General features: G+C 39.1%; 1 protein-coding gene across 2 annotated transcripts in view; it reads left to right on the top strand.

The window, feature by feature from the left end:
* Nucleotides 1-12,389: 12,389 nt before the first annotated feature.
* LRIG3 (leucine rich repeats and immunoglobulin like domains 3) overlaps nt 12,390-20,521 on the top strand; it is a 49,053-nt gene continuing 40,921 nt past the window's right edge. The window contains exons 1-3 of one of the 2 annotated variants that reach the window (XM_044229423.1): nt 12,390-12,907; nt 18,560-18,631; nt 18,847-18,921. In XM_044229423.1, the coding sequence (XP_044085358.1) occupies nt 12,660-12,907; nt 18,560-18,631; nt 18,847-18,921 (395 nt within the window). In that variant the 5' untranslated portion in view covers nt 12,390-12,659. The remainder of the gene's footprint in view (nt 12,908-18,559; nt 18,632-18,846; nt 18,922-20,521) is intronic. The other variant, XM_044229424.1, reaches the window with a different exon arrangement.

The raw sequence follows: 20,521 nt of genomic DNA, 5'->3' as shown, positions 1-20,521 counted from the left end.
TTTTTCTGCAAAATGTGGCAAACCACGGCCCAGACAGACAGATGTCTCGGGCAAAGGCAGCAATCTGCTCAGTCACATCGTATCAGATGTGGGATGTACAGGTGAAGGACTCTGAACATAAGCAGTGACTTCACTTTCTCTATACCAAATACAGCTGCTTCTATTCAGCTGTTGGGTGTTGTTTTCCTTTCCCATTTTGGAAAACTCTCTTCAATAAAAATTCAATGGTGAATCATCGAGACCCCACAAGGAGAGAATTGTGCTCCGTGGAGGACACCTGGGCCGAGGGCCACCATGGCAGCTGCCCACAGAATGGGTCTGCTGGGCACACAGCCATCCCCCCCAGGCCGGCTCTGACCCAGGTTACAGTAATGCTAACGATTTGCTTTAATCCAACCAAAATAAGAGCAGGCAATCTTAAAGCTTTTAAAGAAAAAAAAAATCTAACTCTACCTTTGACCCAGGCTATTTTTCTTCAAATATTTAAAGTTCAAAGGCACCATGTGCTTATACTTTTATTTCAAACCAGAAAATCACCCTTATTGTACTTGATCACCCTCTTATTTTAATTTGCAGACTTGCTTAATAATAAAGCATGTACTGCATGTTAGCCTAATATATGATGTATATAATAATATCAGAACCTCTTTTTTCACTTATTAACTAGGAAATACATAAAATATTGACCTTGTGGGTAAATGTCCTTAGCATCCACTTTTAATCATTATTATTTTACTAAAGAGTTGCAAGGTGAGGTTTTAACATGGCTCCTGGGAGAATTATACCAGTCTTTATGGAACACATTGCTCACAGCTGTGGTGAAATGGCCATCACTAAAAATCACAGCACTTTTTATTCCATGTCAATGACATCATTGGTATAACTCAAGTATAATTAACATGTGGGAAGCAGTTGTCCACCAATATGAAATTATCCTCAAACTGAATTCTAAGTGGGAGGATGGGGGACTGTAACAAAAGGAATTTTATTAGTTCATTTGCATTAATCATCAACATTATTTCCCAAACATCGTAGATAATATCAACTGAAGCCATACTTCCCCTCCTATAATAGATGCTACTTTTCAGATATTTCTTAAGGTATTAAAAGGAAGACAGCTTTCCATAAGACCACTGTACCACTGAAAAGTCTTCAGCTTTTCAATTATACACGTTCTGAAGTGTCCATTCCATAAAGATAGACTTTCTGTTTAGAAATGTGACAGTAAGGCAGTTAGTTTCTAAAATCTAAACTGGTGTCCTCTGAGAATCTGATGAGAAAACCTGAAACATGTAATGGGAAGAATTTCAGTAATAGGTAGATTAGTACACAGAGTATTTAGATCCTCATTGGCATAGAGAAAGAAAGAAACAAGGGACAAAGGCCCATTATTACGTTTGTTGTCTTATTCCTAATATTGCCTTGCTTCATGATAATTTGAATGTCACTCTCTATCCTTTCGCTGGGCAAAATTAATTTTTAGATTATTTTATAGGATGAAATGAGCCCCAAACTGCTTTTTATCTAACAACTGTAAATATGTATGCCCACAACATGGGATCAGCCAATTATATAAACCAATTAATAACCAAAATAAAGAAACATATTGATAATAATACATTAGTAATAGGAGACTTCAATAGTCCACTCATAGCAATGCACAGATCATCTAAGCAGAAGACAATGAAGAAACAAGAGCTTTGAATGATACATTGCACCAGAGGGACTTTGTAGATAAATACAGAACTTTCCAACCTAAAACAAAAGATACTCATTCTTCTCATATGGAACTTTCTCCTGAACAGACCATATACTGGGTCACAAATCAGGTCTCAACTGATACCAAAGGTTTGAGATTATCCCCCACATACTTTCAGACAACAATGCTACTTTTTACTTAATAAGAACTAACTTCTCCTTAACTTTCTTTCAATCCAAACAGGAGAAAACAAATCTGTTTTGATGGAAAAAATATGACCAAGGAGACAGAGGAGAGGACCAGGTAACGGTACTCAACTGGAAGGGGGCACATTCTGCTTAAGGGGAATATTGAAACTGGAAACACAAAGCTTTTAATTATCATTGAGACATTCAGCCCCATATACAAACCTCTCATTATGTGACTGCTCTGGAGATACAAACATTTAATGAAGTTTCTCTGATTACTCTGCTGTGCCAGACAGTGTTGTAGGCATGGAGTTTTAGTGGTAAAACAGGACCAAGGTTCCTCTCTGCCAAGGGGCTACCTTCTGGTGGGAGATAGAAGAAGAAAGAAAGAAAGGAAGGAAGAGAGAAAGATAGGGAGGGAAAAGAAAAAAGAGAAGATAAAAAAGGAAAAGGAAAGGAAAGGAATGGAAAGAAAAGGAAAGGAAAGGAATGGAAAGAAAAGAGAGAGTATGTAATCACTATCAGGTAATGATAATACAAAGAAGTAAAATAAGGCAAGAACTAGAGCTTATCTAGGGGCAGGGAGGGAGGAAAGGGAGGTTATTTTGAAGTTGTGGAAATGAAGTTTCTCTGGGAGATGAAATTTGAGCTAGGGGGTGATCAAGGAAGCACAGCCTAGGCCTGGCTGAATGAACAACAACTGAAACTATTTTCAGGTGAGTATAACCTTGGCATGTTTCAGAAACAAGAGGAAAGAGACTAAGCATGGTGCTGCCAGAGGGAGACTGATACAAATCAGAGCAGAGAGGTGGGAGATAAGGTTGGGGAAGGAAGCAACCCCTGTTGGCCCTGCAGACCATATCACAGGGAAAACTCTGGATTTAATACCAAGCGTGAGAGAATCTGCAGATAGATTTGGAACAGAAGCACAGAGGAGTCTCGTTTATGTTTAAAAAGATTTAGGTTGCTTTGTGGAGAACTGATAATAGGAATTTAAGAGTGGCATCAGAGATGGGTAAGAAGTTTGTCTATTAATCCAGGAGAAAGATGAAGGTAGCTGAAATAGGGTTGTGGGAATGGAGGGGTGGAAACTGGTGAGAATCAGCATATATTTCAAAAATTGAACCAACAGGATTTGCCGAAGGGAGAGGAGAGTTGCAAATTGTGGGAGAAAGAGAAGAGTGGAGGAGAATCCCCAGTGAACAGGTGAGAGATGGTGCCACCAGCTGAGATGGCAACTCGCGTCTCAAAGACTCAAGGAACTTGCGTCATAGGGAAGAAACCAACACACACACACCTGACAAGTGTTGTAACACAAATACACTCGGGAATTTCCTGATCTCTGGATTTTCCATAACTGTAAGTGCTTCTTCTTTTGCCTTTAGCACAAATAGGTCTCTGAATAGTGCGGCCTGTTGAGATACATGGTATTTTAATATTGGCTGATTGTATAATTGGTTTGTACAGTAACATTATTTATAGTTACGTATCATATAAATGTCTATTGCTTGTCACCATAGAACGTATCCTTCTTGTCCCTGTAAATATATGGGAAAGTATGTTTCTTTTTTGCCAGATTTCCATACTGGTCCTAGGCAACCATGATTACTCAAGATAGAATCATAGTCTCCTTTTCTGTACTCCATAAGATTCATCTATATTAGACAAGCAGAATAGGAAGAGAGAGGAGCTTCATGCACTCATGGTAAGGGTTTCATCACCCATGGAAAGAAAGTATATAAGAAAGGCCACATAGTAATAGGAGAACTAAACCCCCACAATTTCAGAGTGGCAACTTGCAGATTCCCAAATTTTGGAGGGTGTGTTAAAATGCAGATCACCAGAACCCGTCTATAGAATTTTTTATTCAGTACATTGAGAAAGGGGCCAAACAGTCTTTTTATTTATTAAGCCACGCCTAGGTCTGATACTAAAGTTATACTGATCACCCTAGAGAAACACTATCCTCTATAAGTACCCTTGTTTTATCCTGTGCCTTCTAAATAGTACATAGATGAATCATATCCAGTATAAAGTTTTAGAACCAAGGATGACAAAAGATGAGAGATGTTTTAAAGATTGTCTTACCTAAACCTTTTTTTTTTTAATATCAAGTTTTAAGAAACAGATTGCTCTTAACTTCAGATCTAGTCACACATAAAACACATCTTAAAGAAGTAACTAGAGTTACCAAATAAGGATTGCCTTAGGATATTTTAGTTATTTTTAATGGAGGCAAGCATGCTACATTTGAGTGATTTTATAAAAGGTGATTTAATTTTTTTTTTGCCTAGGGCAAAAACTTTAGAAAGAGCTTTTGTGACTGCAATCAGTATGTTCAAATTATGCATAATTTTGTTTCCAATATTTTCGTCTTGGATCACAAGAAGTCAAGTATAATTACTAACAAGATGGAGAATTCTACCCTCACCTTGAGACATTTAGCATGTACTCTCATTAAAACTATAGGAAAAAATATATATAGGAAAATATCCAAAGTTACAAGGAAAAAAAAAGTAGTACATTTTATTGTTCCCTTTACAAGCATATCAATTTCAATGAATAATCACAAACCTCAGGAAAATGCTCATCAACTTCTAATGCTATAGCATCCTTTTGGGACAGACCCATCAGCATTTATTATAATTAATTATTCATGTTTTCATTAACTTCCTATGGTATACTCTCATTAGGTGAAATAAAGATTGTGTCTATATTCCTGTTCTTAAGATAGGTCTTGGCTTTTAAAAATTTTACCACTGCATTAAATAATTTAATGCTCTATGAAAACCTGCTCAAATAAACTTTATTTTTAATAACTTACTTAAGAAATAACTGGAAAAAATCAATATACTTTATATGAATTATTTTTGTGTACAGACTCATAAAATCATAGATGAGAGCTCTTAACATTGGATGATAATAAAAATTCAAAAATGAAGTAACAACTTTTAATACAGGGGAGCCTGTGTCTCTAGCAATTTCTCTTATAATATTAGAAAATATAGATTTTTATCAGAACTCCAGTAAGTTCATTTTCATGGTGTCTCTTATATTACTCAGAATAGAAACTATTTGTCATGGTGATGGCTTAATAAGTGTAAATGAAGACAATGAAATTTACTCTCTCATAATTTGATTTGGGTCTTTGAATGTGAGAAAGACTCTAGCTCAAGCATCACTGAGATGACTTGCACAGAGTTCCCTGAAGAAAGGAAGCTTCTGAGATGTTCCTGGGGCAGTGGACTTGAAGGACACCCTTTTAAAAAAAGTTGTTTGGGAAACCAGAATTCAAAACTAGCCAATCTGGGACACTTTAAGAAAAATTCTCCGTACACTGTTAGAAGACTTAGAAAGCATAAATCAAATGCTTAAAGAAAATTCTGCTGCCACATATAAAGCATCTCAACAGTTGAAATATAATCTCTAGTATTAATATTTCCTTTCTCTGGGCTTCTCAGACAAATGTATCCCATTCATGAGTCCCCTAATTAGGTACAGCCCTAGACAAATTGCAAAGAAAGCCAAGGCTGTCTCCTTTTCTGCATCTTTACCATCTTCTGATTAGCAACCACGTAGGTTCTCCTGCAAGCCATTTGGACTTTTATAGAACACTGACTCTAAAATGCCAGTGACACCTTACATGACACTCTGGAGGTGAGGGTGTATTGACATTGCAGAAGAGAACTTAAGGGAGACAGTCATGTTTGAGCCCATAGTTAATGTCTAATGGTTAGATTTCAAGGAACACTCTGATACTGGGCAGGCATATTAACCTTTATGAATCAGAAAGTAAGGTGACTGATTTAAATATCTACATAAAGACAAATAATTTTCCCTACATTTCCCTAAATTTTCCCTTCGATTAAAGAAGAGAAGGAGGAAAAGAAAGGAGAGGCAATGACTGTAGTCAGACACCATCAAAAATTACCAGGCAAATTCCATGTATGCTTCCCCTATTGATTCCAACCTACCCCTTCTCTGGAGCATTTAGGCAGGCTTTGGAAACTTCCTTCTTCTGACTCTAGTGGAAAGCAGTGTAGCATGGTGCTTAAGAGAGTACACCATGGAGGAAGACTGATTGGGTTGCAAACCCAACTCTGACATGGGCAAATTCTTTAGCATCTCCATACTTTAGTTTCCTAGTCTGCAACATGGGGGTGGTCATACAGGGTGGTAGTAAGTAATAAATGAGGGGACACACAGCAAATGTTAAGAAAATTTTAAGAATAGTGAAAGCTTGACAGGGCTTGAATATCTTCACTTGTCGGGTCCCAGGAGTCTCTTACTTCTCTTTTGCCACACTTACCTATGCAAGGCAAATGACCAGAAAAGAGACATTCTTGATCCTCATGAGGGTGTAAGATAGAGGAACAGCAGTGCTTGTGAGAAAGAAAGAATTGCAATTACTTAATTCACAAAGAAGAAAACTAAGAAGTATTTCTAGGAACCATTTCTATTTTGCCCAAAGAAGCAGAAAAGCTCAAATGACAGCAAGAGAGCAGGAGGAATTTATTTATGTGGGGCTGTAAGGATGAATCCTCTGACCGAAAAAGGTGTTCAAGTCTGAAAGTATTTCCATGGGAGCGGAGGAGGCTGCCTGCTGCAGACATGGTTCTGCCCTGGGCAAGTGGATAAGTAAGGTGCCCTTGAAAGTTTCTTCAAGCTCTACGTATATATTTCCAAGGGAATCTTTCTGTATGTGTGTATAAACACAACAGAAACGTGTAAAGCTTTGGGCTAAAGGCTCAAGATTTTAGAACAAAAGTATTCGTTCTGCTTTTACTACGACATGAGCATAGTGTTACATTGAAGCTGACCCCATAAAACCAAAATTCTTCTTCATTCTCTATTTGAGAATCCTTCTGATGCGTAATGACATAGTAAACACTGTAGCTTGATAGAGATCCTTATATTTAGCCATAAAAGCAGAGTTTTAATGCAGGGCACTTGATTTTGAGAATATTCATGACAGAGTCACCTTAATCCTCTATCAGATTAAGATGTTTACTCTTGGGTAAACATCAAGAGTGTAAGAGGATGAATCTGTAAATAAAAGCAATAAATAACTCATTTATGAGGCTCTTACAGTTTGGAAATGCAAATTAATTCTTAGAATACTATATAGACGAACTGCACATCCAAGAAGTGAAAGAAAAATATTCTTCAGAAAAGTTCTCAGGGGGGATATATGAGTCTTTTCAGTAAACATGCCTAATGATTCTTTTTTACCTCATGGCATAAATCATAATAAATTGAGTTACGCAGTAACTTTTGGAGATGGCATAAGAGACCTATTAAAAATCTCATGATTTGTATTGTATGCTGTTATAACACATAGATTAAGGGTTTTATATGAAGGTTATAAAATGTTTTGTTTGTTTTCCATTTTAAGATTAAATATTATTTTCCTCAGGACAAATAGTTGAGGGTTTCCTTAATTCCAATATTCCATTGGTCAAAAACCCCAACAGCAGAATGTTTCTGTAGTGAACTTACTTTATATCCCTGAAACATGGAAAGAAAACAGCAATTTGGGAGTTTAGTAACAGGAACTAGAATCTACACAGGGCTTTGCAGTCACGACATACTACTGTTTAGCAATGTGTCAGTCTTCACCTGTTTTACAGACCAGCACCATGAGGTAATATATGCCAAAGCTACAATGCATTTGACCTCCCTGTCAGCCTTCTAACTATCTCACATCCTCCATAACAAACTCTCAATCATTTAGATTTCTGCATTTTTGACAGGGTGGGCTATTTTTTATCTGTTGAGATTCCCAGTAGGGTCTTAGTAATACTGCTGGCTACAGAAAAAGAAGGGAACAGACACTGAAAGAAGTGAATTGTGCCCTGAAGTCCTTAAAGGAATGGAGAAACTAGAGACCATTGAAAGGGTCTGTTGTGGGGGAACGACACACCACAGAAGAATCTGGAGGAGGTCATACCTCTGAGCTTTCACCCTTTCCCTACTCCCACCTCAGGGCTCCCCGCTCCCAGTAGCTCCTGGCTACACCTAGGTGATTTCCAGGTTATCTAGTTCTGTCCACAATATGAATTCTGCTCAGAGCACTCATTATTCCTAGTGGGTGACTTGAGAAATGGGTAAAACAAAAGATCGGATATGTGTAATTTGTGGTTAAATGAATAGAATGTTCAGGTAACATTGTTTTCAATTACAGTAATATCACACAGTTGGCCAACTTGAGAGAAACAGATGGGTGGTCATCTTCATTTTTCTAACTATTTTCTGAAGAGTTAGGACATGTTCATAGCAGGGCTTTTATAAAGTAAGATTCTATTCTCCTGTTCTCTAAGTAAAGCACTGCACTTTTGTGAGAGAGGAGGGTTATCTATTTCTTCTAAAATGCCTTAATGAATGGGAAAAGATATGGTTAGGTTACAGAGTACAGCAACATTTGCTTTTGGCATCATTATCTGGGGATTTTTTTGTGCTTTTCTTCCTCCTTTGCCTTATCTCTTTTCCCTTTTCACAGTTCACACTTACACAAACTGTGTCATTCATTGTAATGATAAGGTAAGTACTGAGTGTTTAGCTTTCATTCTTGCCCTGGGATGTTAAAACTGACAGCTTAGCACCTCTATTACTTTTTATCGGTGAGTCATTGCCCTTGCCAACACTCAAGATAAGAAAGTCTCACACTTGCCAGGGAGAGGGAAAAAAAAAAAACAAAAAACAGGAAAACTGAAAAGAGAACTGGGGCTGGGTTACACTAACCACAAAATGGGCGACAGAAGGCTGTTTTAGAAAAATGGATGGGAATTGCCATTCACCAGGACAAAGTTATTCATGAGAAACTGTCTGGGGTGATGTAGGTCATTCCAATAGCCAGTTTTCAACCACTCAGTTAACCAGTGTAAACCTCTGAAGGAGTACAGAAAGCCAGCGCTTGATCTCCTTTTAATCCAAATGTTAAAAGACCTCCGTTCAAAATGAATCTGGCTCCTTCACACTAAATCCTTATTTATGAGAGATTAGCCAAAAGAATGGAAAATCAACATTTGATACTACTGTATTTGTGTGTGTGTGTGTGTGTGTGTGTCTGTGTGTCTGTGAGTATGAATGTGTGTACACAGATAAACTACCTCATAAGAAGATCAGAGAACTCAATGACACATTAAAACTGTTCCTGGACCACTGTTATCCACCGATAAATTTGAGGAGATTAAACAGAGTTTTATGTTCCTTTTCCTCCTCTATTACAAACGATCTTTCCTGACATTCTGCCTCCATTCCCACGGTCTACGCACCTACAAACGAAATGGCACAGGTGTGGAAGGAAACTGCTCATTCAGTAGCAACACCATAGAAGTTCTGAAGTATGGTTCACAAAGGGTTTTAGAAGTCGGGGAAAATAGTACAATGATTTAAAGTTCCCATGTAGAACTAGTTCCCCTTTCTATTGACTGAATCACTGAGGTCATATTGAGATGGAGAATAGCCATATTAATGTGTGCTAAAACCATTTCATGTCATCATTGTTAGCTCTCCCAATGACCATGTGAAGTTCTGAGCAAGCATAAGCCACGTCCATAAAATATCCTCTGCTGATTGATTCCCAATTACAATTACTTTGAAGTGAAAGAAGAACTTTAAGATGCTTGCAAAGCAATCCGTGTGAAGAAATCTCCTAATCTATAATTTCTCCCCAGTTATTCAATTGTCTTGTCCATACCTAATCTGATAGCATTGTGTTTTAGTAATTACCTCTTAAGAATCTTTCCCAAGTTTCAAATTCGTCATTAGCTATCATTAAGCTACCAAATTAATTATTTGTTACAAGGAATAAAGCTACTTCCGGTTGTACTCGGATTTATTTGATTAACATAATACTTAATTCACTTGTGTAATTATAGACATAAGCAAGCCTGGAACTACTATGAATCGACCTCCTCTCAGAAGAAGCAACCCTGTAAAGAAAGGATGTACCAGGTAGGGGCTGGTTGCGTCTAGGTTTCAGCTACTCATAGGTATTAGTCAATAAATCTTACAGAAGGAATTAAAAGTAACAGCTAATCCAGGGAACTGACTTGGAAAATCTAAGCATTATCTAGGAAGTTCCAGAATAAAAATGGCCAATTACATTCCAGTGAATAGTGGATATACTGGTAGTGTGAGGGATAGTTAAAACAGGATTCAAGGAAGCCTTCTTCAAAAAGAGGAATGTGAAAGTTGAAGCCCAAACCAATCAGATGGGAAAGAGACATAGGCCCCAGGGGATGAAAGAGAGCCAAAGGCAGAGGGCAGCATGGGAAAAGAACTGCCAGTAGTTCCTAGAGTAAAAGGAACAGGATTAAATAAAATGAATTAAAGAGGTGAGTAGAAGCCAAATATATGTTATGCCAGAGAATTTAAACTTTACTCTGAGAAAAGTAGGAATTGGGCTTTTGAGTCAGGGGCTCCGATTTGAGCTTTTGGCTTATCATGCTGAGTGCAACATGGAGAAAAGACTGAAATGCCAGACAGAGGAGGCTGTAGCAGGAATCCAAGCATGAGCTGCTGGTGGTCTCAGTTTGCCTTGTATCTATGGAGATGGATAAGAGATATACGTGGAGCTGCTCGCTTCATTAGAACTTGCTAACTGATTGTAGAGGTGATGGGGACCATGAGGAAATATTAAGGGTGAATGAGGTTTCTGGAGTAGTTGACATGGGGACAGAGGGAGGTATCATTCCTCAAGATATTGAACTCAGGAGGAAAAGGAGTAAGGCGGAGGGGTGATGAAATTTAATTCTAGACATGTTACATTTGAATATCCAGAGTGAGATGACCTATGAGTGGTTGAATATACAAGTCTACAGTTTAAGAGAAAGATGTGGGCCAGAAATATGGATATGGTAAATATCAGCGCAGAGGTGTGAATAAATTCACAGAAAATGAAATAAGGAAAGTGGAAAATGGGGAAAGAAACCAAGCCAAACTTCTCAAAATGGTAGCCCATTTCTCACTACTGCTGTCATATGGGTGATATGTTAATTAGCAAGTTGCCATACTTATACACAAAGGCATGTGCATAATAGCATACTTCTTTTCAAAAACTCCAATGAACTAAGCCTGATTTTCCTTACATGAAATAGATGGAGAAGACTGAGCTGAAAAATCCATAGCATGACTATTCTGTTTCTTGACTCCAAGCAGTCAGAATGATCATTCAAAACCAAGGTGCAGTCATTATAAATATTTCCTAATTGCACATCATCAAAAAGAGTGGTGCAGGTGACACTAACAGTAGCTGGAAGAGGATGACTATCTTACCTAAAGTGTTTTTCACCTTCAAAGGGAGTCTTTTCTCTCCCTCAAGAATGGGGTTGCTTTTACAGGTGGTTTGCTACAGTGGAAATTAAAAAGTTAAAGTCTCCACTCTACAGACTATCTCTACTCCTCAATAATGAGCAGTTTAAACAGCCCATACAGAATGCTTTGGCAGACAGCATAAGAAACAATGACTGCAGAAGTCGCATTTTTTAAATAAGCTTCCTCTTTTTACCACAAACAGGTTAGTAACTTTCTCTGGGTATATATCCTCACCTAGAGGAGCAGGGTGTTCACAGATGAACTCTGGGGTTTCCAAAATCCTGCCGCCCCAATCACCTGCAAGAATTATGTTAGAACATAGACTTCACTGGGGAAGTCCCATATGCCTGAATCCACCCCCCACCCCACGCAGATAGACAAGTACTTCTAGCCTGGTAGCATTCTCAATAAGTATTTGTCATCACTCAAAGCTCAGGTAGACCACGGTGCCTATGTTAATCTTTTCCTTCAAGGTCCTAGTTCTCATTTTGCCTTGAAGTAACTGTGACTATTTTTATTATTTCCAGCTATTGCATACACTCTATGACTGCCATCACAACTTATTAGAAGGTCACCTCCCATAATTTCCCCACAGCTCTAGCCAGTGCACCAAAGGTGACTGTTTGTAACGCAATATACCATTTCCAACAATTTTATTGTTTTTATTTTTTGAGCTAATATATAACGGGAAAAAAATCGACCAATATTAATGTTAGAACAACTTGTAGTTTCGCTGAAACCACTGTTTCATCTGTGGATGGTAGGGTAATTTCTAATTCTTTTTTTTTTTCCATTAGGAATTTAAAGTTTTCCTGATAAAGCTAACTTTACTCCCCTCACGTCCGCCAAAATACCTCCAACTCCGAAAGCTGGCCTAATTTTGTTCAGTTGTTGGCACACTCCCTTTTTCTCTTCAACTCCATCTGATATATGTTTCCCAGGACCTAGTGGAGACTGCTGGCCGCAGAGGCTGGAAAATATAACTCCGAATTTCCTACAATCTCAGCTCCACTTTCTCCCGCGTTCCCGCCCGGGTCTGGAGCCCTGTTGTTGTCACGTGGACTCGGGGCGACGGCGCCGGGCGGGCCAATGGACGCGCGGCTGCGCCCCACACCCCGCCTCCAGACTCCGCCGCGCCGGGACTTTGCGCATTAACGCGGGGAGGAGGCGAAAAAGTTTCTTTGCTGGCGAGAGGGACTTGGGCGCGCCGACGCTGCTCGGACTGCAGCGCCGCCGCAGCTGGCCGTCTGCTCTGGCTTCCCTCTCGCTGCTCCGGGGCATGCAAGGACTGAGCTGCTGGCGGTAGAAGAAAGGACTTTGTCGGGAGCGCGGGACAAGGGCGCGCGCACGCGGCTTCGAGCGCGGGCGGCCACTCTCGGCTGCAAGTTGGTGCCGAGCCCCCAGCGCGCGCCGCCTGCGGAGCGCCGGGCAGGGTGAGAGGCCGCAGGAGCGCGATGGGCGCCCTCGAGAAGCTCCGCGCGCCGTCGGTGGCACTGGGACTGCTGCTGGGTGCGGTGCTGGGACGCCTGGGCCCGGCCGAGGGCAGCGGTCCGGGCAGCTCGGGGGCACTGGGGCAGTCTTCCGAGGTCGCCGCCGAGCGCCTGTGTCCCGCTCCTTGCCGGTGCCTCGGGGACCTCCTGGACTGCAGCCGCCAGCGGCTGGCGCGCCTGCCCGAGTCTCTCCCGCCCTGGGTCGCTCGCCTGTAAGTATTCTTCTTGAGGGCAGAGGGGGACCCGCCTGAGAATCGCTAGGGTTCGCTGGGCGCGCGGTTGCCTTTTCTGGGGGAGTTGCTTCTGACCCAGGCCTCAAGCGGCGCTCGGTGGAGATGGAAAAGGAGCCATCGAGGCCTCCAGTTGCCCAGCCCTCGTGCCAAGCGGGCCGCGCGGTGGGCCCCGGGCTTGCCCCACCTGGCCGCAGGTGGGCGAGGGAAAGGAGCCACTGACAACTCCGAGGAGTAGAGTCAAGGTCCTGAGCCCAGAGCCTGCCAAGTGGATTCAAATGCGCGCCCCTGCGGGGGCGGGACAGCAGAGGTGGCAATCTGCGGGTTACTAGAGTTCGCGGTTCTCCCAGAGGGTACGATCCTGCGGCTCAACTACAGTTTCTAACTCATTCAGGCCCCCTTTCCTGTTCCCAGCCAGTAACTGAATGAGCTCCTTTCATGTGAGAAGCTTCCTCACCAGAGTTCGGTCACTGTCCAACCTATGGTAGACATCGTCTTGTTCTCGCCCCTGTGCTTAATTTCGCTATAGGAAATTCCATAAAGCTTCAACCAAATTGTAACACATCCTGGTTCCGGTAAGAAGTTGGTGAAACTAATCAGTAGATATGGAAAGAAAGGAACTAGAGTTTTCAGAACGAAGGGCGTGATTTCTGTAGCTTTGCAGCAAACAGTGTAAGAGAGAGGACTGGACGCTGTTATGCAAGTTTTTGGATGGGAGCTGTGAAGTCTGAAAACCTGAAATCACTGCCAACTGCGTGGAAGAACAAGGAAGAAAATGTAGTTTAGTTGGAAGGGCTGATTCTTTACAAATGTCATCTCCTTATTCTCTCCCAGCACTAGTGTTGTTAAAATTGGCGGACTTGTGTAAAATGTAAGCAATTACAAGTTGTGTTTCTTTAGGAAAAAAAAAAAAAAAAAGTTGTCTAAAAGAAATAATGTGCAGTCCATCCTTAACCCTCAGTTTCGGGCCTAGCAGAATTGCAATGGACATTCTACATTCTTAAAACAATTCTACTAGACTATCCTAACATCCTAATAGTAAGAAGTTTGGTTCCATAGTTTAAGAAACTTTTTAAATCATTATGCAAATCAGAATCTTTATTTGTGAATTGTGCGATGGTTAGCCATCAAAATCATATTCTTTGTGTTAATAAACCTTAGTTTATTTAAAAAGTGGAATTATAGAGTTTTAGATTTTCTAATCTCTTAACATGGGGTGTCTTGTTTAATAGTTTTTGGTTTTGGTTTTGTTTTATAATTGAAGAAGGAGATAAGGGCTTTCACCTGAAGCAGGAAGACTTTCAATTAGTTGTGGCTAATTCTGTTCAATTGCCTCTTGTGAAGGTCATGCTGCCTTATTCATGAAATGTGAATGGCTCTATTGACAACATATGGAACTGAACTGGAGGTGAACATGTATGAATAATAGAGAGATGAGAAAAAGAAAATGAATAGCTCTTCCTGGGGTGTGTTTAGAAACGCTTGAATGATTCACCAAAGTTAGCTTATATTAGTAGTTTTTCCTTGTCAAGTAACTTACTGGGTCATGCCAGTGTACAATATATATTTTGTGTGTGTATTTGGATGTATTAAAAAAAACTATTAGTCTTGATTAGAAGTTGAGTTAAACCAAAAGGTTTTTGATACCTATTTAAACATTGTCTTAAAAGTAGCTGACCTAATTAAGGATTTTGTTTTGCAGATAATTTGGTGGCACACTAAAAACAAATTACAGTTTATTTGGTTAGCACAATCTTTAATTACATTTCCGCCAGCAGTAAATTGTCTCAATACAAGTCCACATTCCTTAAATATATGTGAAAATAAGTTCCACTTGTACAAATAAGCACTAGGTCTGTTGTCAGAAGCCCCACTGTGATCACTCATTGGACAGCTCTGTCATTCTTGTACTTGTGTGACTTTTAACCAGCTTTGTAGTTGTCACCAAACCATGTGGTCTAAATTCTTTATTGTAAATGTTTCTTTTGTTTGTGCCTAAAGCTCTAGAGATCTCCTCTCTCTGCCTTTGAAAGAGGCAGAAAAACACGTGGAATTGGGCTTTAATTCTCAGTTACTTGGTGTTTGGAGCAAGAGGCACAAGATAGCTGTTTCTTAAATTTTACATAATTATATAAGTGTTTAGGTAGACTGTTTTAGAGTTCAGAAGTAGAAAAATACATATTGTTTTTTCCCATATCTTAACTTTTTCTCGGGTAATTAAGATAGTAAACCTTTGCCTTAGGACTAATTTATGAGAGCACCATTCAAGGAGACTTTATCTTTTGTATCATTTGTTGAATTTGCAAGTTTAAAAAAATTAATTTCTCTAAAATACGTGTGCATGTATTTTTTTCACTTTATTTAGTTGTAACTTATTGCTTTAAGAATCTCACTTGTGAAAAATTAAATAGTTTGAGCTGTAAAATAATATTGTAGTTCTCCTTTCAAATAGTGACTTGTAATACTTTAATGAAAAATGGCTTTTAAAACAGTAACTATTTGAAGCTTTGCTTACAGCTGCCTTTAAAGGCAGACTTGAGTTTACATCTACATTTTGTGCTTACAAAGAGTTCTGAACCCAAAAAGGAGTTGCTTGATGGAGTATGTTAGCCAAAAGAGGGAAAAGTTGCTCAATTGCAATGAGAGCTTAATGTATTAAAATCTCACTGGAATTTCAGAATTATTTATCTTATCACGTAGAAATGCTTGCATGAGCTGGACTGAGGCGAAAGTCCGAAAGGTAACTTTCTGCTGTTGTGACTTCTTTAGTGTTAGCCTGTTATAAATCGTCTGGTCGGTACCAGAATTGGGGCTGGGGTGGGGGTCATGGTCCTCATGGTTTTCACAGCTGTTTTTCTATATTTTCCAGACTAAAACTTGAACATAGCAGGCTGATTTATGAGTCACTTTGGATCAGTGTCTTAAAACAGCTACAGCCTGGCTTTTTGTTTTTCAGTTTTCCAGATTTCTGCTGAATTAGCAGCTCTGCAGGCCCCAGTGGGATTGATTAAGAAGCTGTGCTGGATTTGCATTTTAAAATTTGACTTGGAAGTCAGATTTCCAAATGCTAAAAGGAAGAAAATGATGGCTGGAACCAAATGTTATAAATTAATTATTTTCATATATATTTATTCACTTGCTAATGTGCAGGAGGAAAGATATTTTTTTCTACTATGTAGAGTTTGATTTTCCAGCATTTGGCCAGCTGAGTTCTAGGTAAATAACACCTCCCTGCCTTACCACTTATCCCATTTATTAAACTCACTACAGAGTTTTTTGAAAAGGTTTCCTGGGGAAAATGTTCATACATGGAACTCTGAAAATGAAGAATCTTCTTTTTTTTTTTTTTTTCTTACTGAACATTCTCATGGGTTTAAGAAAATATCGACATTGTACAACTTGTTTTTGTTTTTAATGTGGTCTAGCCATAGAAACAATATAGGGAAGATTTAGGAAAATGTGACATCCTTTAACTGGAAAGTAATCATTTTTGAAACATAAACTGTATTAAACCTAAATTTAGACACTTTAAAAGTTTCATGGCTTAAGTATTTAGCAGTAAAAGTCACTTAAGAGGTGATTTTTTTTTTCTCCCACATAATGTGGTTTTAATAGTACACAAAACTCAGGAATGGAAGTGTGTTGCAATAACTAAAATATTTAAGGTTGCCAGCTCCCGCTTCTGGATCAGAAATGAGTGGTCTCCAGCATGTACACACTTCTCGGAAGGCAGTTTCTCATTTTTAAAGTCTTTTGTTGGAGAACTCATTCCATTACTAGTTGGGGGGGGGATAGTTAAACACCCTCTTTTCTCATAGGATTGCCTTACAAAATAATCCTTAAAAGGAAGTGAAGTGTGGTTTTCGTTTTTTTTCTAATTAAAAAGAAAACCACCTGTAATAAATGTAAATGCCAGATCGGTTCCCCTTTTCCCTTTACACATTGAAACAATAGGGGATGCAGTTTTCTGCTGGTTCAATGTTCTTTCGTTAAGTGGATCCAAATGAGACTTTCTGTTGATTCAGGCTACCTCCCAGGTGAAGGACTCTTTCTGCTGGTTGTTTTTGAAACCCTGTGGGAAATCTGTGACTGTCTGTGGTGCTAAAAGCACACAGGTTTTGTTTGAATCCTAACATGAGTTGTTGGGCTCACGGGTTCCTTGATGAACTCCAGACGGACGTGAGCTGGGCTGGGAGGGAAAGTGTCTGGCTCCAGCGTGGTGAGCATGCACCGCAGTGGTTGTAATTGCAGGATTTTTATAGTTTAAAGACTGTGCCAGATTTTTTTTTTCATGTTATAACTCTACCAGAACAAATCTACTCATGTCTGTTACTGTCTGGTAGGTCTTTAGGCAAACATGTTTCAAATAAAACCTTTGCAGTTTTTTTTTTTTAGGTGAAATAGAGAAATCCAGGTTTAGTCTCAAAACAAACATGAAAAGACTAAAAGGATCCCTGATTTCTCATTGTTCACTTGGTAGACTGGACGAAGTTTAACTGTGTTTCTCTGGGTGTGATGTTTCTGCCTTTCGTTTGGGGTTCATGCTTTGCATCAGTACAGTTTGGTTCTCTAAAACGCTGGTTGGTTAAAAGTAAACACTGAAAGAATTCATTTGGTAAGGGTTGGTAAACCTCTTTGGAGGAGAGCGCTTTCAGCCATACTGTTTGTAAGTCTGGTTTTCAGTAGCTGTTCCAGCCTTTCACTTTCAATTCACCACACGACAGGCACACACTCAGTGTGTCAACACATAAAGGAATGTAAGTGAACATTTACTGGGCTTTCTTTAACATTGTGAAGTCTTAAATGCCAAGATGGCCCAGTCTAGGAGTATTGTATATATAGGCGTTCTGTTTTACTTTTCTAAAAATAACGATGTCTTATGGAAATTGTTAGTAAGTCCGATGAAATCTCTAAGAAGCAGATTTATTTAATGATTGCGAAGAAATCTGATCGTAGGTTCCTATATAGCCTGCATTGTACGTGGTTTATGTGGCTTAAATTATACATTATATTATCAGTTACTGAGATTTAGGGAATTCAGGAAAGTAGAGTTGTTGTTTTCGACTCTCGACACACATACACACAATGATACCTTCAGTAATTTGGTACCTAAACCCAGAGAAACAAATAGGTGTGAAAAGCAATTTCTATTTTGTTTGCCTATAATAAGAGCACTGATGATTAATTTTATGATAATAGTAAAAAGGTTTCTTTAGAGGTTTGAGTTTCAACAGCCTGCCTAATGAGCCACTTTTCACAGGCCATGACTTCATCATATCATGGTGGAGGTGAGGAGATGGTAGGGGATGGGGAGGGTGAAGCAAAACAACCAGTTCACAAAAGACCTGTTCACCCTTTGCCAAAAAAACATCTCCTAAAACTCTGTGGGCTTAAAGGACTTGAGCCTACCAGCCTCCTAAACTAATTTTGTCCTCAGAATTTGTATTTGTGAGTTTGGCAATGTGGTTGTCCTCTAGTTTGGGGATAGGATGAACCAGATCTTTCTTACATTGTCACTAGTGTCAACAGAGGTATTTCATAAATCCATTCTATCTTGCACATCATTAAACACCACTAGTGATTTTTGGAAACCACTTACAACTTGACTTTTTTTTTTTTTTTTTTTTCTCGTAGGGACTTGAGTCACAACAGATTGTCTTTCATCAAGGCAAATTCCACAAGCCACCTTCAAAACCTTCGAGAAGTGTGAGTCTTACTTTCTATTTGAGATTTGAATGAAATATGCTATTTAGCCATAAAGAACGTTTGGATGACAATTAATTAAAAAAATGTTTTAACTTGGGAGGTATTTTTAAATAATTTTATGAAGTTTTCACCTCTGTGATTTACAGATAACCTAATCAGCTTTTCTTTTTTTTTCTGTTTTCTTGTTTTGTTTTGTTTTGTTTGGGCACTTAAAGGAAACTGAACAACAATGAATTGGAGACTATTCCGAATCTAGGACCAGTCTCAGCCAATATTACACTTCTGTCCTTGTAAGTGAATGTTAATAGGATTTTGCATGTATGTTTGCAAGGACCGTGGGTAGCAGTTCCACAGTTCCATATGGGCTGGAGTAAAGGTCTTATGAACAAAGTATGAATACTTCCTTCTGTAGATAATGGAGAAGGTTTTTTAAAAAATTGGTTGGCTTGTTTTCCAGGCTTTTTCTTTCCTAAATTTTAAGTACCATTTTAACAACACACTTTCCTTGTTGCTGTCACTGCTGAACTGGTATCCCAGATTCAGAGAAGCTGCCTTCACCTCATAGAGACATGGGTTTGATTATGTCCTGCAGACTAGGACTAATTCTGGTCATTACTCAGTGGCCGGCATGGGATCTGTGGATTAGGTATTACACAGTTGCTACTGGAGGGTGATCGGAATTGTTTTGTGAGAGGAAGTGGGAGTTGGTAATAAGGCTCTGGAGTATTTTCTTTTAAGTGTGGTACCTGTAGTAGAAATCAAGATTCAGAAACATCAACTCAAAATACCAACTTTATACAGTTAAAATTAAGTATGTGATTGAAGTTATAAATATCATTGCATGTTGTTTTGCAAAGATGAGTTTTCACATTAAAATTGTGCTGAATTTTCTGTATTTTTAAGACCTAACATGTTTATAGTCACGCATTGGAGATGTTTTAGAATAATTTTGACTTTTGGCACTTAAGGGCAGCATTTAGAATGTGCAGTATTTATTTCTAAACTTTAAGTAGCTTGCCACCTTAATCTTGAATAATTTAAAAATATACCTAAGCCACCGAGGTTAAAATATTTTCCTTCCTTAAACCAGTTAAAAGCCCACCATTGTTGGTTGCTTCTGAGAAAGGTGTTGCGAGGGTTAAAATTATACAGTAAATTTCAGGAAAGCTGTTCAATTAATTAAAGTGATCACTACCCAATTGCTTACATCTGGTGATTTATAGAGGTTGGTTTTTACTGAGGGCCCAGGTCACCTAAGTCACGGGTGCAGCCGCTGTGTCTGCTTCCCTCTGTTTGAATAAGAACTAAGTGACATTTGATACTGATGTGGTTTTTCCAAAGATCAGAAACAGAAAGGAATGAAAAAAAAAAAAAAGAAGAAGTCAGTATTTGACAAATAAACACTAAATTTCAAAAACATTTTTATGCTAGCATTAATACCTGTTTTCTTTGTCTTTCGCATTTGCTTAAGAATTTAGAGTCCAAATGGAATACTGGTTTTAGTATCTTAAACAGCTTTAGCTATTCTCATTTGACCAATGGGGTCTTTCTAACTCCCAGGGAATGCTGCTTCCCCCTGCTGTTCTTACTCTGTGTCTTGGCAGATTCTGTCAGCATGTTCAAGAGAGTCTTGAGTTGAGAGTCATTGCATGCTTCATGGCTGAGAGGGTCCACAGTGGAGTTTTGGATTTTTGGGTGGGGTAGAGAAAACAATCTTCCCTTTGCCTTGGTGTAGAGTTGAAATCCCAAGAACCTGTAAGGAAACCAGAAACTTCTATTGGGAATAAATAACCAGTGATTTTATACTTCCAACCTTTCATTTATAATTAGAAAACCGAAATGCAGTCTGGAAAGATGGAAACCTTGCAAAATTTGAACTGTTTTCCCTAT

Source organism: Neovison vison, chromosome 12 (assembly GCF_020171115.1).
Source record: "Neovison vison isolate M4711 chromosome 12, ASM_NN_V1, whole genome shotgun sequence".
NCBI lineage: Eukaryota > Metazoa > Chordata > Mammalia > Carnivora > Mustelidae > Neogale > Neogale vison.
Note: the sequence above shows the minus strand (reverse complement) of the source record. Positions and strands in the feature narration are given on the sequence as shown.